This window comes from Podarcis pityusensis (genome assembly GCF_964106645.2).
Source record: "Podarcis pityusensis genome assembly, chromosome: 3".
In the NCBI taxonomy this organism is placed as follows: domain Eukaryota; kingdom Metazoa; phylum Chordata; class Lepidosauria; order Squamata; family Lacertidae; genus Podarcis; species Podarcis pityusensis.
Window position 1 is genome coordinate 104,518,074 of NC_138026.1, and position 18,345 is coordinate 104,536,418.

General features: G+C 45.1%; 1 protein-coding gene across 2 annotated transcripts in view; it reads right to left on the bottom strand.

The window, feature by feature from the left end:
- Positions 1-2,028: 2,028 nt before the first annotated feature.
- The window catches only part of LOC308472875 (cullin-9-like), a 58,494-nt gene continuing 42,177 nt past the window's right edge, over positions 2,029-18,345 (bottom strand). For both annotated transcript variants that reach the window (XM_080998102.1, XM_080998101.1), the window contains exons 28-41: positions 17,915-18,023; positions 16,820-17,016; positions 16,461-16,732; positions 12,803-13,166; positions 11,752-11,892; positions 9,261-9,425; positions 8,990-9,153; positions 8,245-8,338; positions 7,676-7,750; positions 7,185-7,295; positions 6,264-6,381; positions 5,244-5,377; positions 5,023-5,114; positions 2,029-3,523 (exon numbers count right to left, since the gene is read on the bottom strand). In XM_080998102.1, the coding sequence (XP_080854228.1) occupies positions 3,316-3,523; positions 5,023-5,114; positions 5,244-5,377; positions 6,264-6,381; positions 7,185-7,295; positions 7,676-7,750; positions 8,245-8,338; positions 8,990-9,153; positions 9,261-9,425; positions 11,752-11,892; positions 12,803-13,166; positions 16,461-16,732; positions 16,820-17,016; positions 17,915-18,023 (2,244 nt within the window). In that variant the 3' untranslated portion in view covers positions 2,029-3,315. The remainder of the gene's footprint in view (positions 3,524-5,022; positions 5,115-5,243; positions 5,378-6,263; positions 6,382-7,184; positions 7,296-7,675; positions 7,751-8,244; positions 8,339-8,989; positions 9,154-9,260; positions 9,426-11,751; positions 11,893-12,802; positions 13,167-16,460; positions 16,733-16,819; positions 17,017-17,914; positions 18,024-18,345) is intronic.

The window sequence follows — 18,345 nt, forward strand, 5'->3', positions numbered from 1 at the left end:
TGTTGAGACAGAGATGACGTGCGATTCAAATTTTCCAGCAGGAACAAGCAAAAGGTTTGCTTGTGAGCAAAGAGAGCCCATTCTTATTCTTTATGTATCATGAGGGAAGTCTAGTGACTGTACAGACATTTGTGCAGCCACCCTGGAAATGCCAGTTGGCTACTGAAAAGCAGAAAGAAAAATTAAAAGCAACTGGAAATGAATAATAATAAAAAATAAAGTGAAGCAATCAGCCTGGTATCGTCCACATTGATTGCATAATGAAGAGCCAAGATCAGTTAAATGTTCCAAGCGATTCAATTTTCATTTCATAGCAACTCTCAATTGGGAATTTGGTTATCCAATATAATCATGAATCCCAAATCTGTAACTTAAAAGGGTAGGAAGCAACTGAAGCAGGGACCTCTTCAAAAACCTGGCGGGTGGACTAGCAAAAAGGAGCAGAACTATGTTGCTCTTTTGCTCCAATCTGTATAGTGCCCTCCAGCAACTCTCCACTGTCTTCTATTTTGTTCAAGCCTTTCCAGATTAGTTTCGACCACAAAGTAACTATGCTTGAATTATGTTTCAAACTTGGCTGCTATCTTCTCAGGATGGGATCTATCAGTCACTTCTGTTGCTGTAATTTGGGAATACGTGCGAAATTGCACCAACTGCTTGCAAGGTCTGTGTCTCGAGTCTCTCTCCCCCCCCCCCCCATGTCTGATTTTTGTTCAGGGTTAGGATGCCAGTTGTGGTGGGCCTTTTGAAACAGTCCAAAGCCATGGACCTCCGGCATGACTCATCCACTCTCCATTTCTCCAAAGAATGTGTGTATGTGCATTGGCAGGTATAAAGCCAAGGCTGCATTCAGCAGCGAGGCAAAAGAGCAGTAGTGAATTGTGGTGGCGGTGGATGTCTCTCCACACTTGGATTTCTCTGCACATTTTGATCTCTCTTAACCTCTAAGACCAGGTTACTGTACTTAGTACAGTGGTACCTCGGGTTACATACGCTTCAGGTTACAGACTCCGCTAACCCATAAATAGTACCTCGGGTTAAGAGCTTTGCTTCAGGATGAGAACAGAAATCATGCTCCGGCGGCGCGGCGGCAGCAGGAGGCCCCATTAGCTAAAGTGGTGCTTCAGGTTAAGAAGTTTCAGGTTAAGAACGGACCTCCGGAACAAATTAAGTACTTTACCCGAGGTACCACTGTAGTAATAGTTAATGATGCACCAGCACCTCTTAACTTTATGTATATAGTGTATCCGGATCATCTTGTGATCTTGAGGCAATAAAACACTTTACACAGGAATGTGTGGGCAAGGAGTTTTCTTCACATTCAACTCTGGAAAGGCAGACAACTGGGAAAAGGAGAAGACTATGATGCTTTGCTGGACAATTCTACTGGTCACATTGGTATAGGTGTGATTTCAAAACACTATCAACTTCACACTTTGACACTCATCCCTCTCCAGCCCAGTATTTATTGGTATTCCTTTATATTCAGCACCCTATACATACAACTTTTCTGATTTATTTTGAAAGCTTGTTTCTCCCATCATTTATACTTCAAATCCACGTAGAGCTAAATTTCATGGAGGCAGATATTTGTAACCCTGCAGTGCTTCGCCGTGGACAGGCGCTTAGGAACTGAACATTAGTACACCAGGGGACAGGGGAATAGATAGGGTGATGAGTGAGGCTGGTGGCAAGGTTAATTAATTCTGGAACTATGGGGCATGGAAAAGCAAGAAACACTGCATTAAAAAACCCAAAAACCTTGTATTAAAAAGCCCGCTCACGTGACTGAGACTACTGCACCAATGTTATGCACAGCTTTTGTAGCTTACATGACTGAGACTATTTGACAAATGTTTGGAGTTTTAATTTTTTTAAAATAAAAAAACACCCTTGATGTTACCAATGAGACATAGGGATTCTCCTGCAGCAGCACTGCATTTCTGCTAACCTCTATTTTAGCCATAAGCAACAGGAATTGGGAAAGTGTGGGAAGCAGGATAGAGAACCACACTAAAAAGATGGTAATAAAAGAAAAAAACTGTTTATTACATAAACAGGTGGTGTATAATCTTGTTGTTTCAGGATTCTTTTTGATTTTCAAGAAAAGATAAAGCATAATAATCTGAACAATTTCAGCTTCTTCATATATATATATGTGTGTATATATATATATTTATTATATATATATATATATATGAACCCTCTGAACCTCTACATCCTGCAGAATTCCTATCTGAAGGAAGAGAAGACGATTCCAATGACAAAGGAACAAAAAAAACAACCCCACAGAAAACTGACCTCTCAACGAAAGAGGTACTCTCAAAACCATGTCCGTTCAAGAGTGCTGGCAACCCACAGAACTACTCAGAGCAGGGCACTTGAGCTCTACTTCAAAAAAATTCTTTAACTATTTCACCAGCTCTCATCTCCAAACACACCCAATGACCTAAATTACCTTCTCTCTAGTTAGAACATTCCTCCCTGGTCACTCAATCCAGCAGAGCTTTTCGCTGCAAAGGAGTGAAAAACTCAGGCCCTAGTTTTTAGACGTGTGCTAGAACAGAAATGAGAATCGCCTTGGCAGACAGAGGCCCTTAAGAAATATTTTGTGCGTGCCTGGGTGGTGGGTGCACATTCCATGTCTTTACCCCACAGGGAACATCACTACTGAGAACCAAAAGCCACCGGGCTAAAAAGCTGGCACTCAAGGCTGTGTCACTACGATTCCTGGGCCATTCGCCATTGTCAGGCTAGATTATGAAATCAAGTAGGTTTTGCCAAGGCTGGATTCCTGGGTGATAGCAGCAGGTGTGGAAATAAGATATAGGAAATACAGGCAAGAATGGTGTGTAACTTTACATACGGACATAAATGGCATGTGGTGTGCCCTGAATCTCTCAAGGTTGAAGCCTGTAATGGGACGAGATAATGGCTGGACCTGTTGCTAGATTGGTACTTGGTTTCATTCCCCAAGGAAGAGCATGAAAAAAAAGCTCACAGATGACAAAGAACACACCCTCCCCGCCACCGCTTGTGCCAAGAGCTGATGAAGTTCCTATGTAACCGGGCACAGCAGCCCTGCAAGTTGTACCAAAAGAGTCACAACCAGCCGTCTCAAAGAGGAAAGTACCCTTTTGTTGTAAACTACCATACAAACTCCTGCCTGACTGAAATCTAGTTCTCCTTGCTGTCCTTGGACTATGACAGAAGCAGAGCAGAGAGTGCAGCCGGGACAAGGCTGTCTGAGTGACAGGCAATGTTTTACTCCAGGATTCTCTGGTGTGAATTTGGGGTGCCAGGAGGCCAACTCTACTAATAAGCGTCGTCAAAAAAGAAAGAATCCCTCTCCAGATTCTCCGATTCATCATCGTAAGAAATATTGTCATCATCGAGATCTTCGTCATCATACTCCTCCTGCCACTCGGGGACGTATTCTTCGTCTTCATCTTCGTCGTCATCCTCTTCCTCTTTGCCACCATCATCTGTGTCGGCTGAATCGGATGCCTCATCGAAAACAAGCCTAGGCGGAAACAAACCCTTGTAGTCAGTACACCTTGCACATTTTTAGCCAACAACCACAAGAAACGCTATAAACACAACAGAAGATTGGCTAAGACCTAACAGAACTCAACTACTGTTGGGAGTTTCAGGAAAACGTGATTGGACATTTGAACATCTGGCAATCCTGCGTTTGGACTGCTACCACCATTCCAGCAAGAACTGGATAAATTGTGTATTTATATCATTGTAATTGCTGCTTCTCCTTTGTTTTTATCTGCACCTTGTATTCTTTGTTCACAATTGTATTTCTTGGTTTTCATTTACATTCTTGGTATCGTACTTTGAAGGAGCGTTGGTTTAAAGTATTGTAATTTTTAAAAAATACATACAATATTACAACTGTTAGTACCTCAGGGGATGGCACATTCAGAGCCTTAACTTGCTCACAAGAGCCCCTCACCTGGTCCATCAGGCCACAGATTAAGAGTAGCCCAAATGACAACCTGTCTAGCTCACTGTGCAAAAAGAAAATTAAAGGGTGCAGGAAGAAAAGGGCGCTTCCAAGAGGGAGAGCAGCTCTGTGTCTGGGTTGCTGGATGGTGACATGTGTTAAATTGTTCAGTCTGCTGTATGCTCAGATTAGGCAGTAACTCTAGATATGTTGTACCTCACTAAGAATGCAAAACTCACATTTTGTCTAAAATGTATAACCTGTTATTAGAATGGGAAACAAAAGACGAGCTAGTTAAAGCTTCAGTGACACACTGGGCAATAAATACAGGACACAACATAGATTTTAACCTCTGGGAGAAACTATGGAAAAGCGACTTGAAATTGACAGCATGTGATTCTTTGAAAGAGAATTATTTGAAAATGATCCAAAGATGGTATCTAACTCAAAGTAGGCTTGCTAAGAATTACAAGACAGAATCAGATAAGTGCTGGAAGTGTAAAGAGGTGGAGGGAATGTTCTTTCATATGTGGTGGACATGTAAAAAGGTAAAAGAGTATTGGGAAATGATTTATAATGAACTCGGGGGGGGGGGTGTTTAAAATTACTTTCCCCCCAAAACCAGAGTCCTTTCTGCTGGGGATAAATCAGATTAAAATCCCCAGGTGTCAGGAAAGGTGATTTATGTGTGCAACAACTGCGGCCTGTGTTATGTTCGCCCCCAAAATGGAAAGTGAGGTCCCAACCAAAGAAGATGGGCAACTTAAGTTGAAAATGCTGGCAGCATTAAGATGAATTCAACAGAGTAAATAATTTTTGATGGATGTAATAGTGGAAAACCGATTGGAACAGTTACTGTAAAATATGCAGGGATGTAAGATATGCAAAATGAACCATGGAAGGAGAAGAAGGGAAGTCATTGGATATGTTAAAGTATGTAAAATGTTTATCTGAAATTGTAAAACAGGAAATTTAATAAAACTGAGAATGAGAGAAAGAGGGAGGGAGAGAATACAAAACCCACCATCTAGTCGTACTGCCCATGTCCCCCCTGCAAGAAAACTCACTCTTTATAAGTAGGCGTGGCATTAGGCACATTGGATAACTTCATCTCCCTCTGTTCAGAGCCTTGTCGGGTTTGGAATCCCACACGGAAGTCCTGTCAGGATATAATGAAAGGTCAGAAAATGTCACTGGCAGCCCCTCCGAAACAAACTGCACCGCAGCATTTTCCATTCTGCTACACTGCTGGACAGAACACATTCCTGGTCAAGTTAATAGCTGTTACCTGTGTGGCATGCTGCAGAATCGCTAGGAGTCGTTCTTGGATCCTGCGCACCAGCTCTAGACCTGTATTAAAATGCTCGGCTTTGAGCAGCCGAATCGAAGAGGCAAGATCCTGGCACTGCAGCAACATCTCTTCTGAAATACAAGGATCAAAACAACGTGAGCCTTCGGGCTGCAGGCTGAGTAGTAGCAACCGAAAGGGTAGACCTGACTCAGCTAATCCATCCTACAAAGTTGCAGGCAGCTAGAGAAGTTTCATTCGGCCTCACTTGAATTTCAGATCAGAAGAGGAATGGTGAATATATAGGTGGAGATTCCTTTTTGTTCCAGTTTTTCTGGATTGGATACTGAGTGCTTATCCATATGCGTACAGAAAGGCACTCAAACTGTGTGTTTTTTTAACAGTATTTGTCCACTCCTCTTATTTTGCCTGTTATAGGGTAAAACTAGAGGGGGGTTTAGTGGGAAAAGGGACTGATGAAGGAATGTGGCAGGAGTCACTATGCCTACAACCTAGCCCCACATCTAGACAAGGATATGACACACCTACTTGAATGCTGTGCACTGGGGCACAAGGCCACAGCTGGCACCTCTGAACAGAGGAAAGGAGGAAGAGACACATATTGCTCTGGCCCCAAGCACTTCTTTTAAATACTTTTCATAGATACATCTCTTAATTATTGCTTATCAGACTGGGGGGGGGGGGGATTAAATAAAAGGGCAAAAGTCTGGGCAGGCCCAAGTGTCATGACAGAACTAACAATGTGGACTCTGTGTTCTTGGAAGAGAATTATAGCTTTTGTTTTATTTTTTAAAATTACATAAGCTTTTAGTCATATTTAGAAGAATCATGGAGTGAAAGTCAGGCATCTGGATGAGGGCTACCCAGGTGGTTGCAATGAGGAAATGCTCTCTTGCCTTTCCTGATAATCTAGCCTCTAATCTAGCATTCTTTGAACCTGTATTTAAAGTCTATAGCACCCATCATCTTGCAAACATGGTCTCATTCACTTCTACTCACCCAAAAGGATTTGCAGAGCATTGGTGTGCAGTTCCAGGTTCTCTGATTGTTGCTCCATGATGTCAATCTTTTCAGTGTCCTGGTTATAGTAGCTGTACACACAGGAGTAAGCCAGCACCTGAGAGAGAGCACAAAACACCACATTTACATACATACTACAGGCAGCTGGTTTTCTCCCCACCCCACTTTCCAGGCACAGCTTCCTATTGGAGAGCCACTTTTCCTGCTCTGTGCTATTTCTGGCATAGTTATGGCTAGAATGGAGCCTCCATTTCTGGGCACATGTCTAGAACAGCATAGGCAACTCAGAAGAGAAAACAATCTGGAGCTAGCAAGATCGTAAATCAAAGCAAGAACTAAACCTTTATCTGCACAAGGACCTTTGTTGAAAGCCAACAAAGAGCCTCTGGGAGACATCTGAAATACGCCTTCTCCACTGTAAGAATCAGTGCAGGTATAGTGTTAGCCTATTAAATACTGCATGGCTTCAAGAAGAAAATATTTGTCTCAAATGGATGCACTGACCAGGGCTTCACCATTTTTACTAGCCTTGCTGGCCAAGCCAAAAACTAGTGTTACCAGATGCCACCAGAATTTCCTAAAGGAAGAGAGGGGATAGCATGTGGTGTTGGGCTTCCAGCACCTTTGGACAGCAACCCTTATTTCCACCCACCACCCTGAATAATAAATCTTCTAAGACTTTGCTGCGCTCAGGCACTCGCCTCTCCTATCCCTCCAAAATACAGTCCTTCCATTGATCTGAATGTTGTGGATCCTCTTGGGGTTGTATTTTCTTAATGAGTTTAAACTGTATTGCAGAAAGAGGACAAAGGAACTGCAGCAGAAGAAAGTCAGAAAGAAGAGCAGCAGACATGCACCCATGTGTGTCCCTCCTCCTCTTTCTCAGATTAATGCACTTACTTTCCGCGCTTGTTCCAGCATTTTGCAGGTGTCAACGACAAACGTCAAGGACCGAATCTGTGGCACATCACTGACAGTGGAAACCCTATTTCGTAAGTTCATGGCAAATTCCTGCAATGAAAAGGAAGAGACTCAGCAATCCTGTCTATTCAGGAAGAACCCTTCTTATCTGCAGACATGAGCCCAGTCTTCCTCTCAAGGCACAGATTTACAACCAAACTGTTATGGCCACCAATCCTATTTCTTCACAGGAAGCAATCTTTTGGACTAGAGATGTTAGATTTGGCAAGCTGGCCAAGTGTTACTATTCCAGACAGGCAGACACAAATTCTGTGTGACAGAAGCCCAAGTGGTTTTCATGGCCAATTTCTACCACTAATACTAGAACCAGCTGCCTATGAAGTATTCTTGGATGGTAAAACTTGATGAAGAGCAGACACCGGGGCTGGATTATGTTCCTTGTCCCCGAAGTACAGGGGAGCGATCCTCACCCTTGCTTGATGATGGAAGGTACACCTCTCATTATAGTCTTGGAAACGCTTCTCCTGTCGAGCTGCTTTGCTCACCTGAGGGTGGGAAACAGGAAATAAGTTACCTGGAGTTACATTTCTAACTCACCCTTCATCAGAGGATCACAGGGCTGTTTACAATATAACACACACACAAATACACAACGCAGTAACAAAACAAGACCCCTCAACAGTTTAAAAGGTGATAGATTGTTTGATTAGCCAAAGGCCTGGGAGGAATATTTCTGCCTGACACCTAAATATTTGTAATGAAGGCACCAGGTGAGCCTCCCTGGTAGGAGCATTCCACAAACGGGGAGCCACCAAAGAAAAGTCCCATTCCCGTGTTGCCGCCCTCCAGACCTCTTGTGGAGGAGGCACACAAAGAAGGGCCTCACATGATGATCACAGGATCCGGGTCGGTTTGAAAAGAGACAAGGCGGTCCTTAATGTTGGATTTTAAATTGTTGTAACCTTAGGTTTAAGGGCAAGTGATGAAGTTAAACAAATAAATAACACCAGACACAAAGTATGCCCTGTACTAAACTCACCATAGCGGAACAATTGTAATAGTCCTTGTGGGTTGGTTTCCAAGGCTTCAGGCAGCGCCAGCAAAATCCATGGTTACATTTGGCACAAGTCATACTGCGTAGAACAGAAAAAATTCCCATTAGTTCAAGCATAAAGTTTGGCCAGAAAATTAATTCCTGATGGCCAGATCAGGCCTTCTTCTTGGCCTGCCTTCTCTTCCTTGGCTGCACTGGGATCACTGTGCAGGGGTAAGTAAGCTTGGCTGCGAATCCTGGAAGACCTACTCCCAGCCTTGCAGACCTTTTCCACATAGCCTGGGAGGGCAGGGCCATGACTGACTCCAGCTACAAAAGTTGAGGCTGCTTAACAGATTCTTGGACTGGGTTATTGTTTAGGGCATTTTGGTGTGTGCGGGGTTGCTGCTGTTACTGATATTAAATTTTTGTATCTTTATTTCATTTATACCTTCCCCAAACGATTTATGTGGAAATTGTTCTGTTTGGTTGTGTTGATGTTTTATTTATTCTTTGTGACTATTTTTGTTCTTGCAATTATGTGGGGGATTTTTTCATGTTAAAACCACATTCAAGGAAGCTTACAGCTATGGAAAGGCAGCATACAAATAAAAGTATGCATGTTATGTACAACTAAGGCGGCATCAGACAAGAAGCCAAAGAAAGTTTGGGGGCACCTCCCATGCAATCCAAGTTTGTATCATTCTTCTGCCCTCTAACTAAATAAGCTAATAAACAAAAAGGCACTCACTGCAGGCAGCCCTCATTTTTCTCTATTTGAGCTTGGCAGCTTGGGCAGCGCTTGGAGATGAGTTTGGCCAGGTGTTTGCTTTGGGCTTCCACGGTCATCCCTTCATAAAACCCTCCGTCATCCATCCACTGGGACATGTGGCTGCAGCTGGCAGGATAGTGAGCCTGCAAGGAATTACAGAGCCTGAGCTGACTTGGGAGGGCAAAAAACCCAGGACAAAAGTCCTGTGAGGAGACAGGTGCACTTCCTCCATGGTTCATCTCAGCCTTACCTCTGGGAAATTGCAGTTGAAGCAGGAGATCCAAGAGCACTTTGAGCAGGCTTCTCCACAGCCAAGACCTTCCTTGCAGAGGATCTGATCGCAACCTTGGGGGTTGGTACACCAGGTCAGGTTCGAGCAGCATTCAACATAACCCCTCAGGAGCGCTTTCTCATACTGCAGGAAAGAAACACACAAGTGGCAGTTCTGGAGATCTTGTGCAATTATCAGTTTAAAAAAAGGTAAAGGGACGCCTGACCATTAGGTCCAGTCGTGGCCGACTCTGGGGTTGCGGCGCTCATCTCGCTTTATTGGCCGAGGGAGCTGGCGTACAGCTTCCAGGTCATGTGGCCAGCATGACTAAGCCACTTCTGGCGAGCCAGAGCAGCACACGGAAACGCCGTTTACCTTCCCGCCAGAGCGGTACCTATTTATCTACTTGCACTTTGATGGGCTTTCGAACTGCTAGGTTGGCAGGAGCAGGACCAAGCAATGGGAGCTCATCCAGTCAAAGGGATTCAAACCGCCGAACTTCTAATCGGCAAGTCCTAGGCTCTGTGGTTTAACCCACAGCGCCACGGTGATTAATCTCGTGCCAGATTTAGAGCAACTTTCTGGGACTATGAACTGCTGACCAAAAAAATACAAAGTGATCTTCAACAATAGTTTTTCCTCAGACTTTCAAAGGATAAGGGATAATCGCCACCTTTAAAAAGAATGTGTTACCTAGGTTTCTCAGTTTAATCATAATAGTCCAATTGCTACAGGAGGCGTTAGTGTCATGGCAAAAGTATTAATTAATATTAGGCAGAACAATAAGCCGCCCAGAATATCTACTATGGTCTTACGGAAAGGCTAACACTTCTGAATTTTGCAATGTACTATTATGCTTCTCAGCTAAACACTGTAAGAAGCTTGGTCGTCTTCTGAAGAAGATAAACTTTGGTTAAAAACTGAGCAGAAGGATTCTTGATGCAGTTAAGGTAATTGACATTATTCTGACGTGAACATAGGCTTCAACTTGTTATTGAAGAGCAGGAAGATGTCACTCTTAGGATTTCTTGAACTGTATGTCAAGTTTCAACAAAAATATTCTATACCCCGAAGGACAGCTGAGGTGAAGACCACCAAAGAACAGTATTGTTTTACTTCCTTCAGAAGATAGCTTCTGTCTAACATAATTCCAAGGCTTTAGTTTGAGATGTATATTGGCCAATAAATGCTGAAGATGCAGTATGTTCTATTAGCCTGAGTTAATCAGGTATATGAGTACAAAAACTTAAATGTGATCTCCTTGACATATCATACGACAGGATTATGTGTATTCTAAAACTCCATGATCACATAATGCAAGTCCAAAAACAGATACTGGACTGGGTATGCTGAAAACCTCAGCTTTAGTGTTTTTTTCAAAATGTTTCAAGCACTAAAAGGGCTTGAGAGTGCGGAGGGCTCTGCAATGCCTAGTGACCTAGCGGAACTGAAAAAAGGAAGTGTGCTCAGCACAATTTCCAGTGATCAGGAGGTGGGGTTTCCAAACATCCCTCCCGATGAGCACAATCAGAATAGTACAGTACAAGCAAATATGGCAATCTGCAGAATTTGTTTTTAAAAAAATCAGATTCAAGTATTCTTAGAGCACACACACAAAATTAATGATGCAGAAGTCATGAACCTGAAGGAAGTGAAGCACAACTTAACCCAGTTCCCTACTAAAGTGGAAAAAGGCATTCACTAAGTCAGTCCATGAGTCCTGTACAATAGAACCTCGAGTTGCGGACGTAATCTTTCCCGGAGGCACGTCCGCAACTTGAAGCATTCGCACCCAGAAGTGCTGTGTCTGCGCATGTGCGCAGCACAATTTAGCGCTTCTGCGCATGTGTGAGTGGCGAACCCAGAAGTAACCCATTCCGGTACTTCCAGGTTGCCGCAGGACGCAACTTGAAAAGACGTAACCTGAAGCGGACGCAGCATGAGGTATGACTGAACACAGGATCTAACAAACAGGTGCCTGCAGGGCAGACAGCTCAAAACGTCTCAAGCAAATGAGATACAGTGGTACCTCAGTGTTACATACGCTTCAGGTTACAGACTCCGCTAACCCAGAAATAGTATCTCGGGTTAAGAACTTTGCTTCAGGATGAGAACAGAAATCGTGCTCCGGCGGCGTGGCATCAGGAGGAGGCACCATTAGCTAAAGTGGTGCTTCAGGTTAAGAACAGTTTCAGGTCAAGAACGGACCTCCGGAACGAATTAAGTACTTAACCTGAGGTACCACTGTATTCTGCAAGATGGACAACAGAGCAATCTTAGCAAGCAATATGTTGAGTAATGGGAGAGTTAGCATACCTGGAATTAAATGGATTAACGGCTTGACCTATTACTCAGATCCCAGGCTATAGCACACAACAGGTGTTTTCTCATAAGGAAAAGATGAAGCTCTCGCCTAGTGTGTAGGAGGTTTTGATAGATTGAGCTTGCGTGTCAGAACCCCTGTGCCTACCTTGGCAATGACCTCCTTGGAGGAAATAATAGAGCGGATAAAGGCAGTAGTCGGCTGAGCAGGACAGTCAGAGATGGGACATGTACAATTCAGAATCAGGTTCTGTTCAATCCGAGTTGTCAAGTATTCATTCCAGCAGGACTAATTGAAGAAGAAAAAATGAGAGGGAAGAAAACATGGGATCAAGAGATCAGCAGTGTTAACAATACAGGCAGCAGTGCTCCAAGTCGCCCACTAGGGGGAGTGTTTTGGAAATTTACACCAAAACCAATAGGACTACAGTGGTACCTTGGTTCTCAAATGCCCTGGTTCTCAAACGCCAAAAACCCAGAATTAAGTGTTCCGGTTTTCGAATGTTGTTCGGAAGCCGAACGTCCAATGCGGCTGTCGGCTATTTTTTCTGGGGCACCAATCAGAAGCTGCGTCTTTGTTTTCGAACATTTCGGAAGTCAAACGGACTTCTGGAATGGATTAAGTTTGGTGCTTTTGTTTTTGCTATTTATTTTGTGTTTTTGTGGCTTTTTCAGTTAATTTGTTTTTGTGACTGTGTGGAACCCAGTTCAGCTACTGATTGACTGATTGTGTGACTACGGAAATGGATAAACGCCCCCCAACCAAACAATGACTATCATCAATGCAGGTAAGAAAAAGAATTAATTTTAATTTTTATCATCAACAATACTGTCTTATTTATTTTATAGTACAGTACATTGATTATTGCTTTCATTCTATGGCTCAATGGTCTCATCAGATAGTAAAATTCATGTTAAATCGCTGATTTAGGGGTTGTTTTTAAAAGTCTGGGTCGGATTAATCCATTTGCATTACTTTTTATGGGAAAGCGTGCCTTGGTTTTGGGACACTTTGGTTTTGGAATGGACTTCCGGAACGGATTAAGTTTGAGAACCAAGGTACCACTGTAATGGGACAAGGATGGGACACCCAATCTCAGAAAGCAACAATATTCTGTCGGGGATCAGAATTAAGACAAGAATGGAGAGAGTGAAAGCAGATACCTGCCGTCAGGACAGTAAGGGAAGCCAAACCTCACCTTGCAGCAGTAGTGCATGCAGCAGAGAACAGGTGGGTTGTCATCTTGATTCAGCAGATTCACACAGACTGGACAGTGAGTGACAGGGCTTGAGGGCTCCTGGGGGTTTCGCACTTGCATCCCTGAGGAGAACAGGAGCACCTCTGGATCCTCTGTGTAGCGCTGAATCAGAACATCCACGTTCCATTTACAGTGTATAAGCAGGTGCTGGGCTACATCTGCCGTCACGCTCAGGGTATCTGAGACCCTCTGCACTGTCTGGTTCATCAGCACCCCAACTTCGTCTTGGCTCATGGTGCGCCCCATGGGTAGCAGAACTGTCTCCATAAGAACCTGTTCTGTGCCGAGGCCAAAGGCATCCAACCTGAAGGCAAGAACAGCCATATCACAACAAGTAGTACGACTCATGCAACACATTGGCAACTAATATACAGTGGTGCCCCGCAAGACGAACGCCTCGCGAGACGAAAAACTCGCAAAACGAAAGGTTTTTTCGTTTTCGAGTTGCCTCGCAAGACGAATTTCCCTATGGGCTTGCTTCGCAAAACGAAGCTTGCCCCGGGAACTGCGGGTCTTCTCTTTTGAAGCAAGGGGCGGCGGGGAGAAGCGATCTTCTCCCCGCAGCCCCAGGTCCGGGGACAGCGGGAAGCGCTTCCCGCTGCCCCCGGACCTCTTTTGAAGCAAGGGGCTGCGGGGAGAAGCGATCTTCTCCCCGCAGCCCCAGGTCCGGGGACAGCGGGAAGCGCTTCCCGCTGCCCCCGACCTCTTTTGAAGCAAGAGGCGGCGGGGAGAAGCGATCTTCTCTCCGCAGCCCCAGGTCCGGGGGCAGCGGGAAGCGCTTCCCGCTGCCCCCGACCTCTTTTGAAGCAAGGGGCTGCGGGGAGATCGCTTCTCCCCATCGCCCCTTGCTTCAAAAGAGGTCCGGGGACAGCGGGCGCTTCGCGCTGCCCCCGACCTCTTTTGAAGCAAGGGGCGGCGGGGAGAAGCGATCTTCTCCCCGCAGCCCCAGGTCCGGGGACAGCGGGAAGCACTTCCCGCTGTCCCCGGACCTCTTTTGAAGCAAGGGGCTGCGGGAGATCGCTTCTCCCCGCCGCCCCTTGCTTCAAAAGAGGTTGGGGACAGTGGGAAGCGCAGCGCTTCTTCCCCGCTGTCCCCGGACCTCTTTTGAAGCAAGGGGCTGCGGGGAGATCGCTTCTCCCCATCGCCCCTTGCTTCAAAAGAGGTCCGGGGACAGCGGGCGCTTCTCGCTGCCCCCGACCTCTTTTGAAGCAAGGGGCGGCGGGGAGAAGCGATCTTCTCCCCGCAGCCCCAGGTCCGGGGACAGCGGGAAGCACTTCCCGCTGTCCCCTGACCTCTTTTGAAGCAAGGGGCTGCGGGAGATCGCTTCTCCCCGCCGCCCCTTGCTTCAAAAGAGGTTGGGGATAGTGGGAAGCGCAGCGCTTCTTCCCCGCTGTCCCCGGACCTCTTTTGAAGCAAGGGGCTGCGGGGAGATCGCTTCTCCCCATCGCCCCTTGCTTCAAAAGAGGTCCGGGGACAGCGGGCGCTTCGCGCTGCCCCCGACCTCTTTTGAAGCAAGGGGCTGCGGGGAGAAGCGATCTTCTCCCCGCAGCCCCAGGTCCGGGGACAGCGGGAAGCGCTTCCCGCTGCCCCCGGACCTCTTTTGAAGCAAGGGGCTGCGGGAGATCGCTTCTCCCGGTGCTCCGAAGCGGGGCGGGGGGCGGGAACACCTTCCCCCCCGCCCCGCTTCGGAACGCTGCTCCGAAGCGGGGCGGGGGGGTGGGAACACCTTCCCCCACCGCCCCGCTTCGGAACGGTGCTCCGAAGCGGGGCGGGGGGCGGGAACACCTTCTGAAGGCTGGCGGGGGGCAAAAGTCTTTGTCCCCCCGCCTGCCTTCCCAGGGGCTTTTAAATCGCCCCGGACAGCGGAGAAGTCCTCCGCTGTCCCGGGGCGATTTTAAAATGCCGCCCGCCAGCATTTTAAGATTGCCCGGACAGCGGAGAAGTCCTCCGCTGTCCCGGGGTTTTTTAAAATGCTGGGGGTGGGAAGAAAAGCCCTTATCCCCCCCCCCCCCAGCCTTCAGAAGAGGTCCGGGGACAGACTGTCCCCGGACAGGGTCTGAAGGCGGTTTCCCTAGGAACGCATTAATTGATTTTCAATGCATTCCTATGGGAAACCGTGCATCGCAAGACGAAAAACCCGCAAGACGAAGAGACTTGCGGAACGAATTAATTTCGTCTTGCGAGGCACCACTGTACACACAATAATTACCAAAATAATTATACATTCTTTATCAATCTTCTGAGACAAATACAAAACCTTTTGCAAAGCCACAGAGACTTGTAAACTACCCAACCTAAGATGAACTTATAATGTCTGATTTCAATGGATTTTTCAAATGCTTAACTCAGTCTTTTGTTTTCTTTATCTTTTTAGGTAAGTTCATGAAGATACCAACAAACAACAAGTAGGCAGGTAGGCTCCTACACCCCTGCTATGTGTCATGTTAAAACGAAACATCTGGAGAGAGGGAATTAACACCAACAAAGGAGGAATGGCAGATGAAATTGATGGGAATATGTCAAATCAGCAAATTTAACTAATGAAGTAAGAGATCAGGAAGATCCGAGTATTTAAGGAAGAGTGGGAAATGTTTGCAGAGTATGTGTAGGGAAGTTTTTAAGGTTTGATGTTTTATCGTGTTTTTAATATTCTGTTGGGTAGCTCCCAGAGTAGCTTGGGAAGCCCAGCCAGATGGGCAGGGTATAAATTATTATATTATTCAGTGCTTTTTTTCTGGGGGGACGCAGGAGTATGCATACCCCTAAACATTTTGTGAATCTTTGTACTTTTGTCCATTTACTGTATTTATTTTCCCTGATATGAACTGTAAAATGGTGATTTTCTTGAGTCAAAATGAGAGTAACCCTAAACATTATTTTTTTTAGAAAAAAAGCACTGGTATTATTATGAAGAATAATGTTAAACAGGTTAAAACGTTAGCAGGGTTGGAGTAAATCCAACAGTTTAAAGTATATAAAGATATGAGGAGGCGGGAGGAGAACAAAACTTATGGAGAAATCAGAATATGCAGTCATATAATGGGTAAATATATAGAACCACGAAAAGATGGGGAAGGGAAGTTGATGATCATGACTGTATGAGTAAATTGAATGGAATATGGAAAATGGATTGGCTCCCAGTACGTTTCCGAGCACAATTCAAAGTGTTGGTGCTGACCTTTAAAGCCCTAAACGGCCTTGGTCCTGTGTACCGAAGGAGCATCTCCACCCCCATCGTTCAGCCCGGACACTGAGATCCAGCACCGAGGGCCTTCTGGCGGTTCCCTCATTGTGAGAAGTGAGGTTACAGGGAACCAGACAGAGGGCCTTCTCGGTAGTGGCGCCCGCCCTGTGGAACGCCCTCCCTTCAGATGTGAAGGGAAAAAGCAGCTATCTTATCTTTAAAAGACATCTGAAGGCAGCCCTGTTTAGGGAAAGTTTTTAATATTTAATGCTGTATTGTTTTTAACACTCAATTGGAAGCTGCCCAGAGTGGCTGGGGAAACTCAGCCAGATGGGTGGGGTATAAATAATAAATAATAAATAATTATTATAATAAAAAGTATTAATTGAAAAACAAAACAAAAAAGCTCGTTACCTGAAAGGCAATTTGTTGCCAGGGTCTGTCCCAGAAGAAGCCTTGGCCTTTTGGCAATCGGTGCTCTGGAAGATGAGCTGAGCTTGGCCCCGGTGAGGTGTGGTGGGCTCAGCACAGATGTACTCCAGCAGCTGCGGGTTCTCTTCCTGGCGCAGGATGTAGCCCTGGCTCAGCAAGTGCAGGATGCAGGACAGGACATCCGTGCTGCTGCAGCAGAAGCTCAAGAATTTCAGAGCTGAGCCAGACTCCCATTTCTGGCAGGCATCGATCACCTGGGAGAGGCAAGAGGAATGAGCTAGTCCCTGCGCTTCACCTACCAGTCGGACTGCGCTGCAAGGCCCCGTCCCTGCGTTCCATACCTTGAACACCAGGTTGTCAATGTGTATCTCTTTCTCTTCTTTCAAGATCTGGATAAGGAGGCAGCAGATGATGTTCCTCTTCCTCTCCAGAGCGCTGCCCTCGTTCTCTTCCACATTCAAGTAGGTCTGCTTGGGCAACAGCCACAGGCACTGGCCGGACATTTGGCTCAGTGTCCCTTCGTTCAGCCTCAAGACATCTATATAATTATAATAATAATTTATTATTTATACCCCGCCTATCTGGCTGGGTTTCCCCAGCCACTCTGGGCGGCTTCCAACAAAATATTAAAGGTACAATAAAAGAATACGGGGCTTCAATTCACGGCACAGGTTTCCCCTCTTGCAATGCCTAACCTCATCTGCACCATCTGACATGGCAAACTTAACTGCTGCATGGCAGGAGTCAAAATCCCACCCACATTGCTGGGATAGCTTCCCAAGGGACTCAAGGTCCTTTCCTCCCAGGGTGGATTTGATTTAAATCAAATCAATTTAAATCACAATTTAAATCTTCTTTTTTTTACAGAAAGACTCATTCTAGCTGGTATAATCTTAATATTTACAACCAGAGGAAGGTTTCATTTTTGGAAGAATAAATTTTCAGAGTAGTTTTTACAGTTATATAAAAAATTACTGATTTAGTTATACTATTAGAAATACACTGACATAGATAATGATGAAATTATTGTGAGGTTTAGTAAGTTAACTGTTTATATTTGGACAACTACTTTTCTGCTGTACTTTATTGGAAGGAGAAAAATAATCATTTCCTTAATAACAATTTAAACAATTTATTTAACTAAAACAGTAACATTGTAGCATATGTATCCATGTTTGTTAACTGATGTGGTTAAATGGTTTAAAAAACACCACCACCACCTTAGACTGAGTTTTAGCACACATGAAAAACTTAAAACAAATCCTCATTTCCTGATGAATAGCCTTTGGACTACAATGTAACTTAAATAGAAAACTATCTTTAGAAATATTTTTCCTCCAAAAGCATTTTATTTTAAAAATCCGATTTAAATAAAAAAATCTGACTTTTTTATTTTTATCCACCCTGTTTCCTCCTCCTCTGAACCCCACACTTACTCTGACTCTGGGTCAGGATCCCATTCTCGTTTGTTAGAGGTTTCAGCGCATGATGCAGGAGGACAGGGGAAAGATCCGTGGCTTGTAACAGTGTGTCCACCGAAACCTCCTAGGAAAATTAAAGGGGGGGGGGGTTATGGAAATGAAGGTGAGTACACAGAGGAAAAGGGAGAAGCAAAGAAATACTGGGGCATCTAGACTTTCGGCCCCAGAGTTCTTGCAAGGAATACTGCAAATGCAATAAAAGAAAACCGACTTTTTAGGGTGGAACCCTTATGTCAGCGGAGAAGCTTCCAAGGCCCACATGCTAATGAAGGTGGGTCTAGAGGCAAAAGTAGGCAGAACAATGAGTGTACATTTTACCTTTGAACAGTAAGCTACTTTCTACACATTATACTTCTGGGAAATGATATACAGTGGTACCTTGGTTC